Source organism: Alosa alosa, chromosome 21, assembly GCF_017589495.1.
Source record: "Alosa alosa isolate M-15738 ecotype Scorff River chromosome 21, AALO_Geno_1.1, whole genome shotgun sequence".
NCBI classification, from domain to species: Eukaryota; Metazoa; Chordata; class Actinopteri; order Clupeiformes; family Clupeidae; genus Alosa; species Alosa alosa.
Window position 1 is genome coordinate 2,891,789 of NC_063209.1, and position 27,948 is coordinate 2,919,736.

At 47.3% G+C, this 27,948-nt stretch overlaps 1 protein-coding gene across 12 annotated transcripts in view; it reads left to right on the forward strand.

Annotated features, from left to right (window-relative positions):
- The window catches only part of dlg3 (discs, large homolog 3 (Drosophila)), an 85,979-nt gene that overhangs the window by 18,096 nt on the left and 39,935 nt on the right, over positions 1 to 27,948 (forward strand). For 2 of the 12 annotated variants that reach the window (XM_048231626.1, XM_048231627.1), the window contains exon 1: positions 3,847 to 5,939. The exons of 8 other annotated variants lie outside the window; for them this stretch is intronic. In XM_048231626.1, coding sequence (XP_048087583.1) covers positions 5,583 to 5,939 — 357 coding nt within the window. In that variant the 5' untranslated portion in view covers positions 3,847 to 5,582. Of the gene's footprint in view, positions 1 to 3,844; positions 5,940 to 27,948 lie in introns of those variants that run through there. 2 more of the 12 variants (XM_048231624.1, XM_048231623.1) reach the window with 2 other exon arrangements.

Sequence of the window (27,948 nt, forward strand, 5' to 3'; positions counted from 1 at the left end):
AATGTGTATAAAATATGCACAACCACTAAGCAATGAATATGCATACCCTTACAAAAATATATTCACTCTCTCTGTGTGTGTGTGTGTGTGTGTGTGTGTGTGTCTCCCTTCCACCTTCCCCTTAGTTGTGCAGCACATGCTTCTAGTCATTCTAGTCATTGCCTATCATCCCACTCAATGTTATGATCTCTCTTTCCCTTTCTCGCTCTTCTCAGAGCTCCTGTACCTATCTGATGTGTTCTCATGAGAAACCAGACCAGCCGTTGCCTCTCGCTGCATCTGTGCATTCACTTGATCCTTTCATCCTCAGCCAGTAGCCAGTTCCACACATTCCTGCTTACAGCACCTTAATTTCCCCCTCACATCCACATCCACGCTCCACTCCCTCCCCACCCCTCACATCCACGCTCCACCCCCTCCCCACCCCTCATTTCCTTTTTATTCCCATCCTTCCCATCCTCCTTCTCTCTTTCCTTTCTTTTCTCTCTCTCCCTCCCTCCTTCCCTCACTCTCTTTCTTTCCCCCTCTCTCTCTCTCTGCCCCCCATCATTATACTGTCAGTTAGATGTGCTGCGTTTGGGGCAGCAGCTGTTTTCTGCCAGCAGGACTATTAATAGGAGTCCCAGTCTTCACAGGAGCTTTTGTTTAGCATGTTTCTGTGAGTGTGAGGTGGAGGCACTAGACTGGCGCTGCAAGGCCACTAAGACCCGGCTGCATCTCTGCTCCTGCTCCTGCTCCACACACACCACCATCATCATCACACACACTCATGGACCTGAATGGAGTAGCAGAAGATGAGCTGTAGACGAAGAGATCCATAATCAGGAGAACATTCAGGGGGCATTGCATAAGCTATTTAGGGAGGGTGTTTCTGGCAAAGAGGAGTGCGTAGGTGTTGCTTTGAGGTGTTTCTCCAGGAGAGAATGCTCCTCTTCAGCCCTTTTCACTAGCAGCTTGTTCAAAAGAGGGGTGTTGGATGGATGCTCCAAAAAACTGTGTCTGGTCCCTTTAAGACTGCCCGAACCTCATTTCGCCCTATTTGGTCTTGCATCCTGTCAGGTGACCAAGGCTCAGTCACGTGGCTGCTCTGAGAATGCAGAAACGCCAGAAATGTTCTATTGATACATGTTTCTCTGGTAACCAAATGTGTAGACGTGTGTGTGTGTGTGTGTGTGTGTGTGTGTGTGTGAGAGTGTGAGAGGGAGAGAATAGGTAATCAGAGCAGCCGGGGGGTTTATGTAATGGGGGTTGCTGCAGCTGACACTGAGACTGACAGATGTAAGGTAGGATGTGTGCCTTGGTGCGAGTTCTAACTCCCCCCTTCAAAGCCACTACCCCCTACACACACACACACACACACACCTCAGTATAATAAATCAACAGGTCCCCACTTTTCATCTGCCACACGGAGGTCAGAGGTTGTATATTTCTCTCCTGAAGATAGATGGCCCCATGTGGCTGATCCTCTATACCCTGGGTCTGAGGCATTAATTGGGCACAGTTTTTCCATAAACATACATGACAAAGGTAGCCGCCCAAACATTCTGTCACATTCTCATTTAAAATGCCATTTTAATATGAGAGCTTGTATGGAAAGGGAGTGTTGATCATGGACATGTTTTTGCTGTTTTTATTTTATTTGTGAAATTGTATTGCCTCTCACTGGTTATGAAGATTGTCATCAATCTAAATGTTAAATGTTGATCTGTCTGCATTTAACAACAAAATCCTTGATACATTTCCTAATTATCATTACTAAGAAATGTATCTATTCTTACTGAGTGGATGCGTAATAGTGTCAGATTGGGAGAGACTGGAGAGTTGTGGAAAGTGTGGACAAGCCTGGCATTAGGTTATAGGAGAAAATACCACGATAAAAAAGATGGACATTGCAACTTCCCCTGTCAATTCACAGATTGGTTTTATGTGGCAGTCCTTTGGAAATTGTTGCTGTAGCTGCTGCCAGTAGCCCACTGAATCTTCCAGGCCTGCCCAAACTTCTGTGCTTGCTGTGTAGTGTTTAGTGGAACAACAGCACTGGAGATGAAAGAGGAAGAGCCACATGCTAGCACATGACGTCATACAACAAGCTGCACTCTCCCCAACTCCCCCAGCCTGTTACACAGCGTCTGTGTTGATTTCAGTAATGGTGTAAATCCAATCAGTGAGGAAGGCTGAGGAAGTGATTGCTTGAGCATGTGGCCAATCATGTGGACCTGCAATGGATACGCTCTATTAGCTCTCCTCGAGTCACCAAGCCCCGCCCCCCCGCCGCACCCCTATTGGCTCAGCTGGAGTCGGCGGCTGCTCCTTGTTCTCCCATGCTGTCTCCCTGCCTCGCCCATCCCCCGCTCCCTCTCACTTTCCTTGCAGAGATGTGAAAGTTTGCCGTCTTTCTGCTCCGCTTGCACAATCTCCGTACAGTAGCCGAGGAGAATGGAGTGAGTTAGCCGTGCATGTAATTAAGTGTGGCTTCGCCTGCTGTTTGTGCCTCCTGGTAGGGTGGGAGCAGCGCAGTGCACTGTCAGTGTAAGCCTTGCCTCACACACACACACACACACAACACACACACACACACACACACACACACACACACACATACACACACACATACACAAACACACATACATACACACACACACACACACACACACACACACACACATACACACACTCATACACACACATACACACACACATACACACACACACACACACACACACACACACACACACATACACACACACACTCATACACACAAACATACACACACACACACACACACACACACATACACACACACACACACACACATACACATACATGCAAATGCACATGCATGAATGCAGGCCACTTTACACACATCAAGATTTATGAAAGCACACAAATATCTCCTTACACACGTGCACGTGCCCACACACAGACGCACACACCACATACATCCATGCATGCACAAGTGCCTCTATTTTCCCGCCACATGTCATTAATATTGCACACTGACAGCTCTTCAATGGCAGCTCTTTAACCTGATACTGTAACGCACACCCACAAAGTCAGCTACTCCCTCTCTGTGTCTGGAGTCACAGCACAGACAATGATGTGGAGGTGTGAGGTGTGCTCCCAGCACATGTCTACAAGTCCTCATGGAAACAATACAAATGGTGTCCTATAAACATGAAGGCGTAATCTCTCTCACCACGCTCTCTCTCCCTCTCTCTCTCTCTCTCTCTCTCTCTCTCTCTCTTCTTTTCCTTCTTCATCTTCCTCCCTCCTCCTATTCTGGAGCCCAAGAGTGTTGATGCGCACATATGTGTGGGGAGGTTGTTATTTTCAAGATGGAAATGAAGCATGCTTTTTCAGCCAATCCACTTCAGTGATTAATGTAAATGTGAATCAGGTTTCTTGGCCAAGTATACTTGCGTATACAGTACAAGGAATTTGGTCTCTGCATTTATCCCATCCGTGAATTAGTGAGCACTCAGTGAGGTGCTACAGCGTTGTATATTATACAAATATGATCCAAAAGCTATACATATTAAGTGAGCGGGGAGATGATAAAGACATCATGTTGTAGTAGTTGAGGGTGTGTAGTTGATTGTTGAAATGTAAATGAAGTATTTTATTTATCTGTGGGAAAATTCCATGTTTAACTTATAGCTTATTCTTTAGAATTATAGTGATCCTCCATTGGTTCTCTTCGCTCCATTGACCCCACCCCAAACAATCAATCAATATATAGTACTGTTAACACATTTCATGTGCACATCTAGATTTCTTTGCACGGGGGTATCCAATTGGAGCCCAATTGATAAACGTATCATTTATTATTATTATTATTATTATTATTATTATTATTATTATTATTAATGTTTATTTGATATGGACATAGCAATTACATTGGACAAACCAGATGCATTGTTTGAGTGTTTTAGCACAGGTGCTAATTCGCAACACTTGCCATAGTCGGCATAAACATCTGCTCTAATGATCAATATTAGCCTCATTGTTATTATGTGATAGATAGTAAGAGTCTGTGCTAATGGCAGAGCTTCCTCATGTCATTTAGATTCTGCTGGGACTTTGGATCTACTTGTCATCACCACTCTGCAAAATGATCTCTCCCAAATATAGCCTTTTTGACAGGATGCTCTGGTTTCAGATTTTGTTTCATCAATCCATCAAACTCCTACTCACTGACTGAAGGCAGTCATGAATTCAAAGGGCTTGGACCACATTTGACCACCACTGCACACATGTTGGTTGCTGTGAATGAGCAGAATGTACAGGTTCTGAATGGACTGCACCAGGCGTGTGCAGAGCTCAGCAGGTTGGGTAGATATTCCAGTACGACAGGTAGGACCCACACAGCTGGCTGGCTCTTTGTGTGTGTGAGAGCTGGCTGTGTGCTCAGGCTGGGGCTGGGCCTGTGTGTGTGTGTGTGTGTGTGTGTTTGTGTGTGTGTGTGCGCGTGTGTGTGAGTGTGAGCATGTGCGCTGCCCCTTTAAGAGAGCCGACCAGTGAAGCGCTGGGCTCTGTTGGTGCTGCTGCTGCTGATGGCAGTGCTGGCAGTTGATTGGCTGTAGCTGTGAGGGCTGAGGTGCTGGAGGGATGCTGCTATGTATCTCTTCCTCTCTCCCTCTCTCTCTCTCTCTCTCTCTCTCCCCCTCCTCTCTCTCTCTCTCTCTCTCTCCCTCTCTCCCCATCTCCCTCTCGCCTGCTCGCATCCCACTGTATAATCCACATCTAGGGCAAGCAGGCTGAGAGGCAATCCACTGCTCAGCTCCTCTCTGCCGGCTGAGAAAAGAGAGAGAAAGGAAGAGAGAGAAAAAACGCTCCTCGATGCAGAAAGAAAGAAGCAAGAGGAAGAGATCTGGCTGACAAGCAAGGAAAGAGAAATACAGAGAAGATTTCATTTAAGGATATCATTTATATATATACAAATTGTTTATATATATATATTTGTACACACACATATAGATATTTATATATATACACATATATACTGTATAAATCTGTGTATTCGTGCTTGTCTGTTTATATTAATATTTTTATATGTATTTGTGTGTGTGTAAATATATACATATATAAACAAATGCATATATATATCTATGAATTTCTATACATATCACTGTGAACCAAGGCAGGCAAGAAGAAAATTCTTCCATCGGGGCTGGTCTCTGATCGTGTAATCGTGTTTAATATTTTCAGCATTATTTTTCCCAGATTGACTTTTACGTCAAGAGGAGCAAGACTACGTGAACAAAATTTCCTCTTGCTATTTTTTCCATTTCCTGTGGCTACCTCTCCTCTCATTCGGATTTGGAGAAATTCATAGAGGAGACATCGATAGTGTTGTTGTTTTCCGCTGAACTGGAAGACGATAAAAAGAGAAATCAGCTAGATTCTGTGATTAGTGCTGTTTCTACCAGTAGAGCCGTCGCCGTGAGCCGGTCGAGGCGTGCTGCGTTTGATCTGAGGAGCAGCAGCAGCAGCAACGTGTGTGTGAGTGTGTGTGTGTGTGTGAGAGAGAGAGTGCCTGAGCGTCGTAAGCCAGCTCCTCATCCGCGCCAGCCCAGCCAGCATGCACAAACACCACCACTGTTGCAAGTGCCCAGAATGTTACGAGGTGACGCGCATGGCCGCGCTACGCAGGATGGACGCCCCAGCGTACGGCGACTGGCAGCCTGACCCCTATGGATACCCGGCTGGCTACGGGAGCGGCCAGACCCTACCTCCACAAGTCCCGGCCGGCGGAGGGGGCATGGGAGGCGGGGGCACGCTGGGCAGAAGTAAGGGCAAAATGATGTCCTCCGGGCCTGGAGGGCCCAACCCCAAGGGCCAGTCCAAGGGCGGCCCCAAGGTGAATGGAAACAACTCCAGTGGCCAGGGAGGATGGTGGCCCGAGTGCACCTGTTCCAACCGGGACTGGTATGACCAGGTAACGCCAGTTCCTCTGATGCGGCCCCTACCCAGTAGCCCTGTAGGAGAGTGTGAGCAGTGTGAGCAGGGGCCAGCTGTAGTGGACAGGTGCTGGATGAAGCCCATGCAGTGCATGCAGTTGTGAATATGTGCAGGAATGCCAGTGTTTAGCATGGAAGCCTCAGTGGTTCTGGCAGAGGGAGGCCATGAGGAGAGTGTGTGCTGTGCAGTCTGCCATTTCTCCTGAGCTGGCTGAGCCCAGTGCAGCTTTTCATCTGCATATTGTTTGAGTTCCTGCCGTATGTATAGTGGCTGGGGGTGGGTTAATCTTCATACATTCAATCTCTGCTCATTCAATTCCACCAACAAATCCACAACACTGTGTATCATCTGATCAGGATTTATGTGGTAGAGATGTGCTTGTTTTGGATGTCACTTGTAGAAAGAGAGAAGATTAGAGAGCAGCTCGGTCTGCAGTCATTTTCATAGCCATCCATTATTCCAAGGTGCTTCACTGTGAATTTGAATGGGAACCTGATGCTAAAGCCAGCTAGTCTGCAGACCTCTGTGCATCTCGGTTTCAATGCTAAACGTTGTGTGGTAACATCCTTCAAGTATCTGCAGCTGTCCTTTTAGGAAATATTTTTGGACAAGGATTATATCCCACATATTTTCTGTGGAGGGAGGAGCATTATCAAATGACTCGGAAGGGACATGTTTGTATAAAACCGCTCCATAGCTCTAATAGGATGTACATCTCCAATGAGATATTTCCTTGGAATTTTTGCTGTGTGATTTTGTAGCCTACCGTGTTGGCAGATCATATCAAACAAAAGCAAGGAACACAAGCTGTAATTAAGTAAGGTGTGTGTATGTGGGTGTGTGTTTGTGTGTGTATGTGTGTGTGTGTGTGTATGTGTGTGCGTGTGTGTTCGCGCGTGTGTGTGTGCGTGTGTGAACAGGGGGTGGGGGAAGGGTCTCTGGGTGTATGAAATGGAAGAAATGGCTCCGTACATGAGCCTGTGCCTGTGTGTGTGTGTGTGTGTGTGTGTGTGTGTGTGTGTGTGTGTGTGTGTGTGTGTGTGAGTGTGTGTGAGTGTGTGAGAGAGCACGCGTGTGTAGATGTGTGTTGGAAGGTGTGCATGTGTCAGCGTGCACATGTGTGTGTGTGTGTCTGAATCTTTAGATCCTGTGCATTTGTGCACCTGCTATGTATCTGCGTCAGTAGTGGAGCTATGTTGCTCAGTGAGAGGGAGAGAAAGGGAGCTTGGCAGAGTGTTAAAATGGAGGCTGAAATGTTCACTACCAACGCGATGGCAATTCTCTACAAGTCCAGGGAAGGAAAGCAGGGGCTTCGGGTGCCGACTGACACATCTCACTGGCCTACCCCTCCTGTGATAGCGGTGAAACCTTCCTTTAACCAGGCACAGCCATGTCGGCGTTGGATTTGCTCATTTGCTGCTACATTACAGTGGATTACAGTGCGCATTTAGCACCCTCCCTTTATTCACTGCTAGCTGTGGAGAGGCAGGGCAGAGCCACTCCGCTTTTCATTTCTCACACTTTGCAATGCTCTAAGTGCACATTTGGCTGCTTACGTAACCACGCTTTCCCTGTCACTTATTATCCAGTAATACAATAATCATGCCGCTTAGCCTGGGTTTAGCTTTTCCCTTTGTAACTCAAATCAATCGGAAGCAGCCAGATACGAAGGCTAAATGTGTTAACCCCTGTTTGTAGTAGATGGTGGTTGATTAAATATTTGGCGGTGATAGGATCGGGAGTGTATGTGTGGGAGACAGTCAAGGCATGTGATGTTGTACATGCCCACTCCTGTCTTCACTCTGTGCTGCTCAATTCCTTGAGAGAGAAACATTTTCTTGAGGCTGGGGAGGGGTATGCTCTGCTTGCACACAGAAATGTAAATGAAATTGTATGCACACGGGTGAACATGTCCTAATGCATCTACCAGATCCAATGCAACAGTAGAGGATGCCAGTAAGAAAGACAGAGCTAAAGAATGGCTGTGAGAAAAGGTGGAAGAGCTGAAGGTGAGAACGAGAGAAATAAGCCAATAAAAAACAGGAAGCCCAGTGAGGGGGAGGGGATTACGTAAGAAGAGTCAGTCGGTGGAGATGTGAGAGGATGCGAACAGAGAGAGTGAGAGAGAGATAACAGCATCTGGCCCTGTATATGTGTAGCGTTTACATTAACACGTTGTCATTGCGTACAGTATAGAAAACAGATTGGGCAGTGTTGCAGCCTTTGTGTCCTCTATGTTTACCCTCTCTCTTTGAAGTGGCTCAGTGGGTGGATGTGCTGGCTCTTAGCCTTTTGTGCTTCCTTCAGTCTATGTGTATGGAAACGAACACTCAGCACCTTGCCAGCCCTTTCTGGCAGTTTCTATCGGTCCCAGGGTGGGAATGCTCCCCTCCCCCAATGCTTGTAGCCCACATGATCACATATGGCCAAGCATGACCATACTGTGCACGCTCCTGTTGCTCTTAGCATCACATCAGACCAAATCTGGTCCAGTCCCTACATAGCTCTTTTGATTTAGCATGGGTGCTATCACTCGATGGGAGAAATACTAGGTCCCCAGTATGTTCAAATGTAATAAAACAGAATTAAATAAAGCTCCCTAAGAGAATCCTTAAGATTCTGTTTGTCTTTAAATAGATGTAAGGACACACATAATGATGATGCAGCTGATTAACATCTATTAGCAAAAGAAAAGGTTTATGCAATGAATGTAGTATAATAATATCCCTTTTAAACAAGGAATTGGTATGACTCGTGTAGATTGTGTAACCAATGGTTTAGCTCTTCATGATAGCGTATTCAGTATTGAGATGATGCAACTCCTGGTATTGAATTCTACCCAAGATAGTATATTTCCTTACATGGTTGTCTTGGTTGTAATATACATCTGGCCCACTGAATCTAGTGGTTAAGTCATGGTGTTAATAGTGTTCATACTCATCTGGTGTTATGCCATAAAGACACTTTTGTCAATATATTTCAGTTATAAAGACTAGTGTGTTACTGCAATATTTTTGGTATGCCATATCGGTTTACAGCAGCAAAATGCACAAAAAGGAAATGGATTTTCCTATTGGGCTTGTCCAATAGGATGTGTTCTCTTAATGAGCCCTATCTAGCTGGAGATAATAGCACATTATATTGTTCTTCTGCAGCACGAGCACAGAGAGAACTCAACAGCAGTCTCACATGCAGCCATTTGATATTTTATCTCAGCACAGCTTACATCTAATAGTAGTCTACCACTTTTGTAGTAATAATCCAATACAGGCTCAGTGCACCACTGGTATTGATAATAAATGAGTAAAAGATTGATACTAAACAACACATACACTCTGTACATCCTGCCATTCTTTGATGTATTGAGTATGTCCCCAAAATCTCTACATTTTTAGGTATTGGATCTCAAATGCCATAACCACGGAAAAAGATTCCTGTGAACTGCTCACAATAGGATACATGAAATGGCTCACTGGCATGAGTGTGTCTGTGAAAGGGGAGCTTGTAGGGCCGCCTCCCACACAAAACAAGCTCAAGCTCAAACTGAGCTTTTGCCCCCTCAGGCTCCAATCTGTTTTTGCCTGCTCCCCCAACAACAATCCCTTGGATATGATTAACTTTAAATATTAATTAGCTTTTAGGTTATTTATCGCTCAGATCATATTTAACATTTTCCTAAAATAGGCCATCATTGTTTTAATTCAGATTGCTGATTACCCGTCCTGATAAGAATTAGCATTTTGGTGGGGTTTGTCGTTTGTGTTTGTGATTGTCTGAGCTGAGGTCACTCCCACACCACCTCAGCTGAGGAGTGTGTGGCTGCTTGAGATGGCTGGACTGAAGCCCATGTTGAATTAATCTACAATAGTATGGCCAGAGGTGTAATTAGTGCTTAACTGTTGATTGGATTTGGGTGCTGTTTACTATGTGTTAAACAACATTATTTATGAGCGTAGTTCGAGTGTGTGTGTGTGTGTATTCTATGTTTGTGTGTGTTTGTGTATAATTGATAAAAAATGCACATGCACATACACACAAACACACGCAAACACATATATTTAAAACAGCCTATCCTTTTAGTGTTTGGTCATAAAGGGGACTGTTGTTGATTTCATAGCAATATGTCTGCCCTCTAAGAGGAACCCAACAGGGACTCTGAGGGTGCGTTGAGGGGCTTTTCCCAACCTTGAGCTCAGACCCCTGCAGTGATGGAGACATCCACTCTCTGAGAACAGCCAACATTTGATCAGATCAAAAGGGATTTATTTCTCAGCACATGGCCAAAGTGGAGAGGGAGGGAAGGTGTTGCTGGCAAGAGACAATACATTCTGTTGTCATCTCCCTTGTTCTCGTTCTCTTTTTCTTTCTCTCTCTCTGTCTCTCTCTACTCTTCAGATGGATGAAGCCGGGTTTTGTTTGTTAATTGAGTCTCCATTGAGAGTAGATGAGTGTTTTTTTTGTCCCCAACAGTGCGGTAGGACTGTATACCAGGCAACAGTCCTTCCTTTGATTCCAAATGTCCCCCCAATTTCAGCGTGATGATTTGCTGTGCACCCTCGGGTGTGTTTGCTGTGCGCAGCTGTTGGAGATGAGTGGAATCAGGGTGTGTGTGGCTGTTTGCTGGCTGAGGTGCTGCCCCTGACACTAACATATTCATCCAGAGGAGAGCATGGGGGGCTTGGGGGTGGTGGTGTCTGATTTCCCGGTGGTGATGTCAGACATTTGTGGGAATTGACTGGGGACGGAGGAGGCCGGTGACGGGGGTGGAGTGGTGGGCGGTGGGGGTGGTGGACGGTGGGGGCGAGTGGCGGAGCAGGAGGTGGCAGACGGACGCGGCTCCTCACCAGGGCCGCCCAGACGGGGCCGAGTGGCGGGTGTGTCTCAGGAGAAGCTGCGCCTCATCCCCGTCCGTGGCTCTTATCACTCCTGACACTAAAAGGGCCGACAGCCTGGAGAGCCGAGAACAAGAGGGGTGAGAAGACGAAGGGTGTCTTAACAGCCATCTCCCAGTTGCAGCTGCACAGCCACACAGCATTGTGTTAGTCATAATAAGGAACAGCACAGTTTGACTCGGGGAGGGTATTTGTGAAAATCTGTGTCATAAAATGTTGCTAAAGTCACCCTGGTGAGCATGTGGGCTTGCTGTGAAGTCTCCGGTGCTGCTTTCATAGCCTTCTACATCAACGTGAATTCTGTTCCTCGGCTCTTTATAGTCCTGTGTGGAAATCAAATCAGATTAGCCCCCAACTTCATCTCTGAGATAGACAGTGCAGATGGCAGCTTTCTTATTCTCTTGAGTTGTATTGCCAGCGCACAGTATTTCTGATACTGTATTTCTGATGCCTCTGACCTCATCACATTTATATTTGTGCTAATAGTTTTTAAATATTCTACCTGGCTCTGTTGTCTCTGTGTCCACCTTAGCATGTCTTTTTGGCCGGAAAAAATATAATTTGAATACTGTATTTTCCGGACTATAAGTTGCACTTTTTTTCATAGTTTGGCTGGTCCTGCGACTCAGGTGCAACATATATATATATTTATATGGGTTTTTTCCTCTTCATGACACATTTTTTGACTGGTGCGACTTATACTCCGGTGCGACTTAATACGGTAGATTATATCATCATTATGGCCATGTTCACATAGAGATTTGATGTGGGATCCTGGTAAGCTACTGATTTTAGGGTAAAGAGTGAGTATTGGTGTGGTTCTTATGACTTGTGACCGTTGGTGCAGTTTGTTACCCCAGCCAGAAGCCCAGTGACTGAGTTATGTTCGTTCTAGTAACTCTACCAGCATTTTTGGCCTCCGTAAAAATGGATGCTCCATTTTCTTATCATTTCCTCACGGCTACACATTTCTGCTTACCTGAAGTGTCAAGCGTCACAAACACTGGACGCTGCCGAGCCGTCTACTGCGCTGTCTCCTCTCCCACACAGATGCTTAGGCTTCCCTTCTCCTTATCACCCTCCTCCTCCCTCCCTCAGCTCCGTCTCTCACTCTGTCTACTTGCTCTCTATCTACCACACACACACACACACACACACACACACACACACACACACACACACACACGCACACACACACACACATATACACACACACACACACTCACACACCACATACACACACTCACACACATACACACACTCACACACAGCATCTCTCTCTGCCTCCCACAAAACTTGTCTTGCCTAAAACACAATGTACCGGGCCTATAAAAGTCTGTGGGCAGAGAGCAGAGTGAATCATTGCAAATGCACTATGAAACAGGGGAACTAGGCACCCTGCAATATTTATGTGCACTTTTACACAAGTTGGCTTTTATACACTTTAAAAAGGGGGCAAGGGCTCCGTTCCTGAGAAAGATGGGCTGGCACACACCTCTGTCAGGTATGGCCGTGATGGGCGATCTGCCACTCGCAGAGAGAGAGAGAGAGAGAGAGGTGAGGGAGAGAATCAAGATGGATAAAAAAGTGGCTTGTGGTTTGATCTGCAGCGCTGAGGCTGTCTTGTCTTGATGTGAGACGTGCTGGAACAGTCTCACCTCCCACGGCTCCTGGAAGCTGAGACGTAATGCTCTCCTCTTTGTACTGTCAGCGTGATCCTTGTGGAGATATGCCGCATCTCTGGGCCTTTTCAATGCGCTGGGCTTCAGTGGCTCAAGAGACGGCCCATCATCGGCTCATATTACAGCGTGTGTCTCTCGTGGATGTGAAAGTGCTCCCCCCATTTTTATTTCCCATGTGTTGATGGTTATCCATATTGTTTGAGCTGCGTAGATGTTCTGGATGTAAATGAATAAATGCAAACTTCAATAGTGTGAATGATCTCAACAGATTTACAAGCAGCGGTGCATCTCTGTGCTGGCGAGCCCTGTGTGGATAGCCAGCCTTCTGCCTGATTTATGATTCATAGTGTTGATGTGTGCTGCTTGGTGCTCTGCTCTACGTGGGAGCAGCCTGGGTGGGACCGCCATGACCACACGCCCGCGTCTGCTCCTCTTGGCTGGATGTCACCGGCTGCTCTCTGCCATATGCTGTGAGCCAGAGCAGAACTCAGGCTCCTGTGAGAGTCCAATGTGCTTCTGGGGGGTGGAGGGGGCTAGCCGCTTGTTTTCTTGCTTGCTCACTTTGTTTTTATTGTTGTTACATGCTCCCCCCCCCCTCCTTTTAGTCTGTGGATGCTTTTTTTGCTGATCCCAATAGTGACTGGCCTAGAAACAGCGTGACAGTGTTGTTGGGATGGGGTGGGATGGGGGTATGTGGGGGCATGTTCCCCTGATTCAGCTGTGGATGCATCCAGCTTCCACACGGCACAGCGGTCTGGCGCCCAGCAGAGCGGCCCTGAGAGAGAGGGGCAGCTTCACGCTCTCATGCCCCTGTGTTGCCTCTCATAGGCCTCACCTTCTCATCACCTCCTCATCACTACTCACCCACCTCCTCCTCACTACTCACCTCCTCCTCACTACTTACCACCTCCTCACTACTCACCTCCTCATCACTACTCACCACCTCATCACCTCCTCCTCACTACTCACCTCCTCCTCACTACTCACCCACCTCCTCACCACCTCCTCCTCACTACTCACCTCCTCCTCACTACTCACCCACCTCCTCATCACTACTCACCACCTCCTGATCTCCATCTCACCAACCACTCTCTCTGTGGCTCTTTAAAGCCACATTATTAAGCCAAACCCATATCCTTACACACATTTAAATAGTGTTGTAACTGTCTGTCACTGCTGAGGATATTGGTAAACTTACCCACACAGCCATGTCTGGTGTGTTGCCACGGTGACATTTTGTGCACACGTCTGCCTAGATGGCAGTCAGTATTTTCATCCATGGGTGGCCTCTGTTGAAAATAGTGCCGGTCGTGCTCTGGACCCCCGTGCGAGCACCGTGGGATGGTGCGTGCTGCCGGCCCCGTGTGGACGTGTGGAGTAGCGTGTCCCCGCACCGCACCCACCTCTTCAGCGCATCTTCACTGCTCAGTCCAAACACTTCAGTCCAAACACGTCTGTTTTCCAACGGTAAATGGTAAATGGTATATCAGGTTTCTCAGCCAAGTATACTTGCGTATACAAGGAATTTGGTCTAGTGAACGCATAGAGCACACAGTGAACACACAGTGTGGTGAAGTGTTAGGTGCCTTGCTCAAGGGCACTTGAGCCGTTACTACTGGTCGGGGATCGAACCGGCAACCCTCTGGTTACAAGCCAGTAGGCTACGACTGCCTTCAACCATGCCACTCTCCTCTCCATCACACATGTGCCATGAATGTGTGCATGCCATAGTGTGCAGATTTTGGAATAGTCTCCACCACTGCAGTAGTCTACAAGGATAACCTTATTTGGTTTTTCTTTGAAGCCACAGGAGTGGCACTGTCAGCAGTTTGAATCTGATTTCCCTTACACAGGCCACAAATGGCTAATACTGAAATTGATGTATAGCCGCCATCTTTAATTGTACTTCCAAGTAAGAAGTGTTTCTGCTCTGTGAAGAGCACTGGCTGTGATGGACGTGTTCACCATGTGGAGTCTGTCTGAGTGCCATCTCTCTCTCTAATGCATTATCCACGCAGCCCCTCAGCATGTGGTCTGCTCTGGCTGCTTCCACTCGCTCTTAGGACTCTTTTCTCTTTTTCTCTTTTTTGTCTTCCTCCTCACCATCTTCATCTTGCTCCTCACTTCCTCCTCCTCCTCCTCACCATCTTCATCTTGCTCCTCACTTCCTCCTCTTCCTCCTCCTCACCATCTTCATCTTGCTCCTCACTTCCTCCTCCTCCTCCTCAGCATCTTCATCTTGCTCCTCACTTCCTCCTCCTCCTCAGCATCTTTCTCTTGCTCCTCACTTCTTCCTCCTCCTCAGCATCTTTCTCTTGCTCCTCAGTTCCTCCTCCTCCTCATCATCTTCCTCTTGCTCCTCACTTCCTCCTCCTCCTCACCATCTTCATCTTGCTCCTCACTTCCTCCTCCTCCTCCTCAGCATCTTCATCTTGCTCCTCACTTCCTCCTCCTCCTTCTCCTCACCATCTTCCTCTTGCTCCTCACTTCCTCCTCCTCCTCCTCCTCACCATCTTCCTCTTGCTCCTCACTACCTCCTCCTCCTCCTCCTCACCATCTTCCTCTTGCTCCTCACTCTCTCTGTTCTTGCTTTAGGTTTATGTACTGTACATCTGAATTGTGGTTGCCTGGTAACCACAGCGCACTCACTATACAGTCTTTTAGATATTTTACAGTTAACTTCACATTTCAGATGTAAGCAATCCATTTAATAATAATTCAGCTGTTGCCACAATTCATTTACCTGAGGGGTATTTCACAAAGGCAGAATTAAGACATCCAAGATAAGTGATAAAGCGAGGTTTGATATAGCGTTGTCTGGTCATCCTAGCTAAACTCGTTTCACTAACGACAATCCAAGATGAGTAGGAGCAACTATGTCAAGCCAGGTGTAAGTAATTCAGGATGTGTGCGCATTCTCGTTTCTGCTCCAAAATGCCCACGGTTGGAATAAAAAAGACGCGGAAAATAGCGTCATTCACACAAAGTGAACAACCGCTTTTGATATAGACTAACAATGAAGTAAAGTTATCCTTTTTGGAATGGGGAATCACGGCTATTTCTGTAAAACTGCGGGAGTAGGCGTGGTAGACCAACTGAATGCAAATGTACGTATGCACCCACGTGTGAGTGCTTTCTTGTCTCGGCGCGCAACGTCATTAAGAAAGCGCTTGCCTCTGCAAAGATGCACATAGTATGATATACCTTAATATTATAGTTGAAAATACCTCCGAGAACTTGCCCCTTCACTTCCAATCAACTATATAGTAGGCTATTCATCAAACGCCTATCAATAAAATAAGCAAACAAAGAGTACCTAGGCCTATGTTAATAATTATAAGGCTATCACAATTAAAATAATAACTATATGGTAGTAGGTAGACAATCTGTTTTGTTTTGCGAGCAAATACGTTTAGCAAATAGTTTATAAATGGAATAAAGCTCCTTAAAAATTAGCACGGAGGTCTGATGTGAATGACAGCTAGCTGAACTAATAAGACGACATAATTACCATTAGAATTAACTTAGCTTGGCTGTTAGCCTGGTCGGGACCAGGCTAGGTGCAGAGAATAAATCCCCATGGTAACTTATGTGCCATCTCTTTTGTGAAACCAAGTCAAGGCTAAATTCATCCAGGATAACCTAAAAATCCCAGCTTAATCCCTTATCTAGGTTTTGTGAAATACCCCTCTGTACATGCAAAATTTGACATCGGTCTTTAAAAGTAATGTTTGTGTTCAGACTACACACCTGGATTTGTTTTCCTGTGAGTGGAGATTAAACTGTAAAGGAAGCATTTGTTGGCTCTTTGTGCTGCTGGGCTGATTTGTCTGAGGTGCACTGGTAGGACTCCATTTCCATAATTCATCTGGCTCTATCCAGCAGCCTTGTGTTTCTTCAGCAGCAGTGTGTGTCCTCCAGTTCTCTTACAAATGAGCCCCCTTTGAATGTTGTGAGGGTGCATGAATAATACATTATGAAATCTGAAATGCAGTTTACAGAGGGAAAAAATGAAGTTTAAAGGTATGCTTTGAGTTGGCCATTGTATGTTGACATGAACATCCCGGGCACTGCTGAACCTGGTAAGGACCTGGGGTTGGTCTGGTGCCCAATTACTCCAGAGTCAGTTGCATGCTGGGATATCTGGTAATTGGCCATGGAATGTTCTTTATTTACAGGAAGTTGTTCAAAGGGAATGGACTTGTATAGGGCTAGAAGAGTGAGTCCGCTTCCGAGCCACTAGGAAGTGCCCTTCCTGGTGACTGAAACTGGCTATTGCGAGGAGGCCGACTTTATCTACACAGGCTGCGGCTGAATGGCTGTGCTGAATGAATGGAGCACAGAGGCCGGATGATCTCAACAAGCCCCTCGCTTCATTATCAGTCATTATGACCTGGTGGAGACTGTGTACCCACTGAGATCACGGCCGTTAAGCTGTCAGTGCCACTGAGATAAATATCCCCAGTCCAGCCAGAGGAAGAAAAGGAGGAAGAGGTGGAGAGACACAGAGACACAGAGACACCCATCTTTTTTACAATGACATGCAGCCCAAGTCCTGTACATCGCTACATGCTTGAATCTGCTGTCTGTTTAAACGTGGACATTAATTGGGGCAAGATTAATTTATGAATCTTTTCCCTGAGCTGTTTTATGCATGTATTTTATTAGATGTGCCATGTCTTGCATGTGGACACACACACACACACACACACACACACACACACACGCACGCACAGGGTGTGTGAATGAGCTAATCATTCAAGCTGCCGTCACTCACATGTCTCCAAGGCTCCTGGACCTCTCCATGATCCCCTGCTGGGATTGGCATTCCCTGCTGGAGCGGCCGGCTCCGCCCTGCCCGCGTCTGCTTCCTGCTCTGCGCGCGGGCCAGCGTGCGCCCTGGCGTCTCCCGAGATGAGATAAGAGCGAGGCGCAGATCTCGTGGCCCATCTCTCAAGAGTCCCGTCGTCTCCTCCCACACCCCGGCCCCCGCTCGCTCTCCCACTCGATGGCGCATGGTGTGGCGCGGCGCGGCGCGGTGGGGGCTGGGGGGGGGGATGAGCTGCGGAGCCCCATGGGGCTTACACTGTGGATTACTGGGGCCTGCTTTAGCAACGTTTCCGCGTGCTACAGGGTCAGCAGGCAGCCGGCCCAGTGCTTGACTTGGCAGGGCTCGGAGCCCGCACCACACTTATACAGCAATAACCTCAGCTGCCACCAGCGTAATTGCACTAATGCACTGGTGCAAGGAGCTACCATTTTGTTTTGGTTTTTATGATGGAACTGAAGAAGATGTCAGAGAAAGGGAGGGGAGAGAGAGAGAGAGAGAGAGAGAGAGAGAGATGCATTTTATTCAAAGGCTCCTCATGCTTAATGTAGGTTACTATGTGCGTCTGGATTGACAGTGGGACAATATAACATGACAGTAATGTATTCAGCTACTTTTAGACCCTGGATTAACCTTGTATAAGTCACTTTATGCATTAGGAGTTATGAGTGAATGAATGCCTCCTGTTTTACAATGCTCTACATATTACTGAACATACTTTAATGGTTCCAAGTTGATTCAATTGGAATCATTTATCTTGTGTATGTCCACCGCTAAAGTAAACATAATTCAATTTTTTATTAAATTCTCTTTATAGAACCTGATAGTCAGGAATCCGACATGTTCTCAGTAACTTCAGCTATTTGCGGAGGTAGCCTACTGTATAGGAGAGAAGTACTTTTCACTGAAAGGCCGTACTGTTGTGGTGAGCACCAAGCATTACACAGTTTAAATAGCACAAGAGCCACCTGAACTGTGGAATCCTGTTCTTTCCTGTGGCACCTCCACCGGTCTTTGTGCATCTTGTCAATGCCTGGAAAGAGGTGGGCGGCTAACAAATGTTGTGATGCGTACACGTGAGTGCCGGAGCCCCAGGGACGCTCGGAGAGCAGCCGCGATTTTATTATATGCCTGCTAGTTCTGATACTGAGGTGCTAGACATAGATATTAAGAATCCATCCACAAAAATCCATCCACAACTTCAGATAATTGTGTTAATGTACAGTTGAGATGCTAACTTGATAACTTAAAAGACTTCCTAATGTACAGTATGTATATCTGATTGGTTTGCCCTTTTAGACATCATTCCTTCATACGGCAGGCTGAGGTGGACCAATAGCATTTCCAAACAGAGATCTGAACCTGTCTCATCATATGTAAAATAATAACAAACAAATGAGGACACTCTTCCCAACACAATACAACACAACATGCATCTTTTCTGTCCCCCTCAGTATTTGATATGCAGAGGAAATGAGAGAGAGAAAGCATGAGAGACAATGTGCTTTATTAAATGCCATTAGTCATCGTGACATCGTGACATTGTGGCAGTGCAGTTAAAAAAAAGAAAAACAGAAGGAACGAGGGGAAAAAAACTCGGTGTGCTATGAAGGCTTTGCTAAGGCATGAAGGACCTCTCTGCTCCTCCTGTGGCTCCTGGAATACAGCGGAGAGAGAGCAGAGCATTTGGATTGGGAGCCTGTGTGTGGACATTTCCTGAGCCACAGCCAAGGACACACATTCCGTTCCGCCGTGTGCTTGTTGTGCCTTCACAACGCAACGGTTCCTCACCAAAGTGTTTTTTGTGCCGTCGTGATTTTGAGCTGGCGACTTCTGACGCCTTGCCCCCCCTTGTGCTGAGGAGGAGGGCCGCGTCTAAAACACACACACACACACACACACACACACGGCTGATGTGTTGCTATGGTGCAGGCTGAAGCAGAGTTCACATTAGCAGTGCTGGGGCTAATGACAGAGAGACTGCAGTGATGACGCACAGACAGGAAGAAGCGTGTTTATTTTGTGGAGGGCTTTCTCATATGTGACACACGGACACACACACAAGACAAGGTGTTACATAAGCTTTGTTTAGAAAGAGCTCATCGTGGATGCTCCAAATCACCGGCCTGACAGTAGAACTCATTTACATTCTGTCCATGCATCCGCAGGACTGGGACATTACGAATACCTCTAACTAGCGTTTGAGCGTGTGTGTCCGTACTGTACGGGTGTGTGTGTATGTGTGTGTGTGTGTGTGTGTGTGTGTGTGTGTGTGAGCTGGAACCCTGGCGTAGCGTGCCACTTGTGTAACACACACACACAGAGAGGGTTACGGTACACTGTGCATAGGCGGCTGGAGCAGCGGCAGATCCTGATCAGCCAGCTTATAAAACCCAATATGGGCTGCAGCAGATTAATATTCCCCATTAAAATTCCAATTATATAATCAGCCAAATCCACAGCCACTGCATATGCTCATCGGGAGATTTCTGAGGCCAGTGACGAGTCCGCTGTCTGAGATGATGCTGGGGGAGAGCTCAGAGACAGAGGCTGAATGTGTGTGTGTGTAGATCTGTGTGCAGACTGATGCAACATCAGGCCACTCACCCTGAACTCTCTCTCTCTCTCTCTCTGTCTGTCAGATTGTGGTCAGTGGCATTGCTGCCTCTTGCTGCTCCTCTATGCGGCTGCTGCTGACTATCCAAAGCCACAAGTTACAGAGCAGCATTAAAGCAAGCCAGTGACGCCACGCGAGATTGCTTTGTCTTATGCCCAGGAGAGGAGAAGCTGCCACTGACTCGGCCATTTTGTAAATGCTCATCTCAGCCCACAAAGCCTGTAGGCTAGCAGAATTTTAATCAGATTTTTTTGTATCAGCATATGAGTTCTTTTGCAAAAACTGATAACTCATATTTTACAAATATTAAAAAAGTAATATCAATCAAACTACCGTTGTTTTTATTAAGTGAAAATAAATGTAAGCGAAACAAGCCAATTTGAGTTTGATTGATATGACTTGAAATTCACTTAAAAAATAAATTACGTGGATGCTGATGAAGCTTGGTATTTTCAATGCCGTTTGTTGAAATGACATCAGCTTTTGAAGCCCCCCCTAGAGAATAACATAGAGTAATGATCTAGATTCCTCATGTAATTACCATGAGTCAAAAGAGTTCATCAATCTGTTCAACCCCAACAATACGAGTCAAAATGTTCAAGAAATTAATTATTCATGGATGAGCAAAGAATACTATTTAAACATATACATCTGACCATGGGGAAATGCATATGAGTGCACAATTATAATTGCTGTAAGTAAAAGTAAAATTAAGTACTTTATTTTGTGTGTTGGTGTACATTTTCAGATGTGTTTGTCATATGTGTGATACATATTATGACACATATTATCTCTTAAACCAGATTGTGCCATTGATTTGTGTGTGTGTGTAAGTGTATGTCTTTGTCTTTATTGTCATCGTGCAGAGTACAAGTACAAAGACAACAAAATGCAGTTTAAAAAATGCAGCATCTAACCAGAAGTGCAAAAAAAGTGCAATGTGATATACAAAGTATAGGCAGGAGGTGCATAGACATCTCAAGAAATATAGTGCAGTGTAGACAGTAGTATACAGTTGACTTAAAGAAGGTAGTTTAGAGGTTTAGAGTAATATAAATTAAATATAAATAGATAGATAGATAGATAGATAGATAGAGAGATAGATACTTCATTGATCCCCAAGGGGAAATTCAAGAAATATGTGCAGTGTATTAGCAGTTACCTTATAAGAGCAGAATAAATATGGCTATGTAATATGAACAATGTATGAACAACATGTACAGATATGTACAATGTAGTAGCAGTAACATTATAATTGTAGTAAGAATAATATAGATATATGCAGTGTATTAACAGAATATAATATAAGAAAACAGAATAAATACGGATATTCAGTATTAAAAATACAGACAGATATGTACAGAATGTACAGCTATGTGCAGTGTGGTAACAGTACCATTGTAGTGCAGAAACAGTAAGATTATGAGTAGTAAGAATGTGTGTGTGTTGTCTCAGCCCTGTCCAACCCGTGCTCCGTGTCCAGCCCTAAGGTGTATGGGTAGGACAGACAGTGGATCTGGCCCCTCGATGGGAGGCAGATTGTTTTGGCAGTGTCTGAAGCAATGCAAAAGTGTCCTTTTTAAAACCCAAGGCCTCCTTCTCCCTCCACCACCTCTCTCTCTCTCTCCTTCTTCTCTTTTACTCAGTGGCCTTTCTGGCAATAAATACAACAGCATATGGATAACCGCTCTCATGAATGTATTCATAATCATGCAGAGAAAGATGTAGTGCCACACAGTGCTTTCTCTCCTTATCTCTCTCACTCTCCCTCTGTTTGTCTCTCTCTCTCTCCCTCTGTTTGTCTCTCTCTCTCTCCCTCTCTCTCTTCATCTATTCTTTCTTCCTCTCCGTCTTTCCTTCTCCCTCCTGATGCTTGTTGTTGTTGTTGCCGTTGTCCTACTTACTGTAATTCTTCATTACTTTCAACACCTACGTGATTGGTCAGCGGAGCCGAGTGTGCAGGGGAGCAGGGAGTGAATGGAGCCGCGTGGGTGATCCGGAGTGGTGAGAGCCGAGCAGAGCGAGGACACCAGAGCCCTCGTTCATCCCCCCCTCTGGGAGAGAGAGAGAGGGGGGGGGGGGTGATGTTTGGGAAGCGAGGCGAGGCAGGGCCAGATCAGTGCTATATCTGTGGAGTCAAAGGCTATGCAGTGGCTTGTTGTGTTTTCAACTCTCACTGTCTGTGGCGAGCCCCTTCAGCTGCCCTGTAGCCCGCAGGCCTGCATCTCTCTCCAGCTCTCTTTCTCTTATTCCCTCTCTTTTTGATGTTCCCCTCGCTCCATCTCTTTCTCTATCGTTCTTTTCAGACCAAAGTTTTCTGAGAAACAAAGTGATGCTCTGCAGCCCCTGGGTGATGGTGTGTGTTAGCACCTGGCTGTCTCCGGCCTCTCCTGCCTCACGCCCAGCCTCCTCAGGGCAGTGGGTTCAGCAGCATCCTGTGTGCTGACAGATTGCACTGGCCCCAGTGATAGTGGAGCTCAGGTCATGAAGCCTGTAGCGACAAACAGAGGGAGAGTGAGAGAGAAAAGGAGAGAAAGCACTGTGTCAAAAGCACGGTGCACACCACTGGCTGTTAGCAGGGATGTGTGCAAAAGGGCAGGAAAGACAATCACAGGATTTTGTCCGATCTTACCAAAATATCCAAGCGGTGGAACTTTTCTAGAGTGGTGGAGAAGCCCCATGCCCTTTTCCTGGCGCTCTTCAGCACAAGAGGCACATCTCTCAGCTTATCAACAACAGGGTAGCAACCAGCTAGAGATGCGAGCTAGTATTGAAGACAAAGAAAGGCAATATTATGTGCGTTTCAGGGTGTGCTGAATATTTTCCTGGTATGGCCCAGGAATTATTAGTTATTAGTTATATTATTAATTATTAGGAATTATTATATGCTCAGTCTCTCGCTTGCCCTCATTCCTTTTCTTGCCCTGTACTCTCCTCCAGACTTCACTCAATTACAGTGGGCATCTGGTTCTGCTGCTGGTAATTTGAGGCCAACCTGATGGCAAGCTGCCGTCTTTTTTCATGAGAGCGGGAGCCGGATGCAGACTTTGGAGTGATGGAGATGATGACACACAGACCCACCAGCACAATGAGAAGCTCACACAAACCTCCCCACATCCGGGCCTGATCAGATTGGACAGGCTGTTGTTAACCCAGAACTGCTAAATGTTCTGATGTGGGTCTCTGTTCGATGCCGTAGTAGCCGTCATTTTGGAAAAGCATGCGAGTGCGTCAGGTTCAGTAGTGGTGCGCTTGGGGGAGTTGTTGGCCAGTGTTCTGAGCAGTGCACGCAGACAGAAGGCTGCGCACCTGAACTCACGGAGAGCGCCAATCTGTTGATCTGGCTTTAGATGCCTCTGCGCGCTGCCATGGCCACGCTACACATCATTAGTTTGGATTTCTTGGTGTCTGAAGGTCAGCACCGTGACCTTTCAGAGGCTCATTTGGAGCCTCAGCTCGCCGTGACCCAAAACAGACGGCAACGACGAGAGCCGCGACGAGACGGCGTTACGCAAAGGCGGCGGTGTGTGGGGGGTGGGGGCAGGGGCGCTGCTGTGGACAGCTCTGCGGTCAGACTGCCCTGCTGCATAATCAGGCAGATGTGTTTTTTAGACCCCTGCGCCGCCATGGTGGCAGCCGAGGACCTGTGCGACCAGCTGCCTCGTGATGGCTGCGCTCATGGCTGTCAGGCTGGGTGGAATGAAAGTGGTAGGGGGTTGTTTGCGTGGGAGCGGACAAATCCGAATCCGATGACCTCTGTGTCTATTTCAGTCATGCTTCTTTGGCAGCTGATTAGGTTTCAGATTGTCCAAAGTGGTGTGCGGCAGGATTCGAGGCATTTCAGTTTGAATCATCATCCCTTTATCGCTCTCTTTTGCTCCCTCCCTCTTTCTCCTTCTCTCTCCTTATCCCTCTCTCCTTATCCCTCTCTCCTCTGCTTCGGCACCCCTGGTTGAGCGTGAATGAGATGTTGGGTGCGTCGTAATTGAGTGGGTATTGATCGGATTGCAGCGTAGCATATGAGACGCCAAGGTGGGAGAGGAACAGATAAGCACAGTGGACCTTAACACCCCCCTCCCCTTGTCCCCATTGACCTCCCTTTTTTTCCTCATGTACCTCTCCTCCACTTGAACAAAACACACATGTCCCCACACCTCACAAGGCTCAAGCCTCAAAGATCCTGCATTGGGAGATATGGGGCTCATGTAGCACTGCAGCTGCACAAATCAAATCCGTGTGGGGGGTGTGCAAGAGCAGAGGAGTCGTCATCCCACCCCTACAGAATCTCATCTGACAGCCCCCACTGTAATGAGATGATGGAGAGGCTGTCAGGGATGTCGGCCAAGAGACCTTCACCACCCAATAATGCTGTTAGCACAGATGCTAAATGGAAGGTTAACTCGGGGATAGCTGCTTCTGGTGAATGGAGAGTGTTTCTTCGTCCTGTTGTTATTGTGATGTTTTGGGCGTGGATTCTGTTTTTTGGATTCTGTGGATTCTGTTATTTGGTGTACATAACCTAGACATTTTTTGAAAATGCAAATTGTTGTGGTGAATTGTAAAAAGACTGTGGTTCTTTTGTTCTAATATGCCACAAAAATATGTTTTAATATCCACCTACACAATAGCACATTTTGGCATGGTGGTCAATCCTGCTGTGCACATTTCAACATTATGGTTATTGGTCTCTCAGAGAAATCCATGTAGCCATAAACACATGTTTTGAGTTGTATGTGAGAGGCGACTATTTTGAAGCACTGAGCTCGGTGTGAGCCCCCGTCGCTGCTCATATCTGTCTCAGGCAGACTGGTCGGCAGCGGTGCGCTGGGGCCCCAGAGAGCGCCTAGTCCACGGAGGCCACCGCTGGAGCGCGTGCAGACAGCAGCAGCAGCCCTGCGTCCTGAGCAGTGAGCTGGCGAGGAGAGGGGGAGGGCTCTGAGAGCAGCCTGCCTGCATGCCTGCCAGCCAGCCAGTGTGCGAAGCCCGAGCAGCAGTCGCCATGGCAACCCATATATTATTTAACAGCTTGGATGAGGTCTTCTTTTTTTTTCGCCCTGGCGCTCGCCAACGGTTTCAGGACAAGCCTTTGAAGGATGGCGCTCCCACAGGGAGCTGGGCAGCCAAGGCCAGGGGCAGCGGTGCTCGGAGCGCCGGGCATAAATACACCTCCCTAATAAGGGAGCTCAGACCCAGGCAACAGCAGCAGCCCAGTTTGTGCACTCATTCCCTGGTGATCTACACAAATGAGTGTGAACTGTGTTGTGCTCAGTCACCTTCATTTCCCTGTTGGAATGAGGGATGTGGAGGAGGAGGGGGAGGAGGGGGAGATGATGGATGCGGCGGGTGGTGTCCAAGGGCAGAGTTGTTTTATAATAGAGCTGGTGGAGTATGTGTGCCGCTATGTAACAGACGTGTGTGTGTGACTGGTTACCTGTGAGTGTGTGTGTGTGTGTGTTTGATATGTATGTGTGTGTGTATTTGAGACAGTGAGATTGCAGCTGCACCAGTGTGAACTGCAACAGCTGGCTGCACGTACAGCCTTAAATGATTAGTGTTTTGAATTAAAAGGAAATTAAAGGATTTATGATAATCTAATCCAGATTAGGTTAATTCCCCCCCCCAGTGCCCCTTAGTCTTCCCCTGCTGCCACATCTGGAGGAGCTCCAGCCTTTCCCTGCCGTCTCCTTGTCTCCTCTGCACCTCTGCTGCCCACCTGGCTTCCCCAGACATCTCTCTCCAGCTCATGGCCCTCCCTCTTCAACTCTAACCCCGCCCCCCTCTCTCATCCCGCTGTCCTTTTTTAATCTGGCAGAATGTGTGTGTGTGTGTGTGTGTGGAGGCCTGACGTGCCGTGCACTACAGACAGCGTAAGCCTCTCTCCAGCACGACGCACGTCACTGTCACAGAGGCCCTGTGATGTTGTTCCCCGGGGGGTGGGGGGGTTGGGCGGGGTCATCCTCACCCCACCTCCTGTCTCCCCCACCCCTCCCCCCACCTCTGTCTCACTCTCTCACCGAAGGCCAGAGAGGGGCCAGGATTACAGATGTTGAGATTATCTTGCTGTCCTCTTTGTTGTGCTTACGCGGTGTGATAAAGATGCTGGGATTACGGCGGCAATCCCAGACCAGGATGATGCCTCTTACTGCTGGCTTTACTGGCCCCAGACTGTGGCTGGCTCTCTGTGTCATTACTGGAGCATATTTCCTGTTTAATTGGCAAGCTGGCCAGTGCACGCACTTTATGGTAAGATGGATGGGGAGAGGGCATGCATAGCTCTGCGTCTGAAGATGCATTGATCTACATACAGTACAGTACAGGCCTCAAGCCCAGAGAAGCAGAGCACCGGGCCAGTGAGCACGTGCAGTAGAGTCTTCCACGATATGCAGAGACTCATTGGAATTTAAACTGTAGCCTATAAAACCGAATGTTCAAATCACTGCCATTGGTCGATGATGTGTGAATGCTATGGCCATTTGTTTCCTGACTAGTTTAGTGTGCTTCTTTGTGTTATAATGAACATTGAATGTGGTGGAGGCAGTCAAGCTGAACAGCATTGCCCATTGACTTTGGTCTTCAATCGTAAATTAATTGAAGTTGGTTTTACAGTTATGTACTGTAGTAGCCAACATTTGTGACCTCTAATGTCATTTCTTTTGACAGATTACAGTTTCTTGATCTAGTTGTGATGAGGAGGTGAAAAAACTGATATTGCCAAGAAAGCGTCTTGGATACCCCCCCAGCAACTATTGACAATATGGTTTAGCTTCACCGAGTTGTGTAATACATCATCACTAAACAGATGGGCTGAAAGAATTGACACAAAAATGATGGTGAAAAAAATGATGCTGGCTCCTTGTTCTTGTACAGTACGCTCCAATATTGAGTTCCTGCCTGTCATGGAGGAAGGTTATGTCCAGCAAGCTGAGAGTGGTCAGTGCTCTTTACCTGCCGTCACCTCCTGCACATAGTGATGCAGGGGGGCGCTGATGCTACAGGGCCTGAGCTGAGGACCTGGACTGCATCTTATTTTCAGGAAGAGAGCAGCACATTACTGGTACAGAGTGTGTGTGTGTGTGTGTGTGTGTGTGTGTGTGTGTGTGTGTGTGTGTGTGTGGTGTGTGTGGTTGGTGTGTGGTGTGTGTGTGGTGTGTGCCTTTTCCACCTGAGTGCGTCCTGTACCTGTCAGTGGCATCAGCAATGCGGAGGGTGGAAGCAGGTAGGGGTGTCAGGTGAAAATGGAGAAATGGAGGAGGCTGTGCGAGGAAAAGCTTTTAGTAGGCGGCCCCTCCGCTCCCCTCCACTCCCCACCCCCCTGCTGGACCTCGGATGATCCTTCTGCAGTTGGCCCAGCACCTCCTCACACCTCCTCACTCTCCCCCACTCCTCGCTCTGCAGTCGTTCCCGCACCTCTCCACTCTCCCCCTCTCCTCCTTTCCCCTGGTGGTGGGGCCCAGGCAGCTCATGTGGAGAGATCATCTGCCCGCTGCAAACACAAACAACATCTGCCTCCACTAAGGATGACAGGCCGGGGCAAAACATAGCAGCAAGACATGGCCACCACACCTTTTTGCAATTTTAGGGCTGTTAGTGGAAAGAAAATAGTAATGACAAACAAAAACACATATAGACAGTACTGTGTGTGTGTGTGTGTGTGTCTTTGTGAGAGAGAGAGAGAGAGAGAGAGAGGGAGAGTGACTGGTGTTTTGGGTGCTGATTGGGAGGTCTAAGGAAATCACGGATGGATGGTGGATCAATAGGAGAGCGGGCCGAGCGCCGGTGGCTGCCTGGGAGGAGAGGACGCTGGGCTGAGGAGGTGGGGAGGCAGCTCTGGGAACAGGCTCTGCGTGCTGCTGCCCCGTCAGCACCAGCCCCCCTCTGATCAATACCTCCGCCGCACAGTTAGATCTGCATGGGAGAGGCCAACACTGGCCGCTCCACTGGGGCACAAGGAGCCCCTCTGAGAGAGC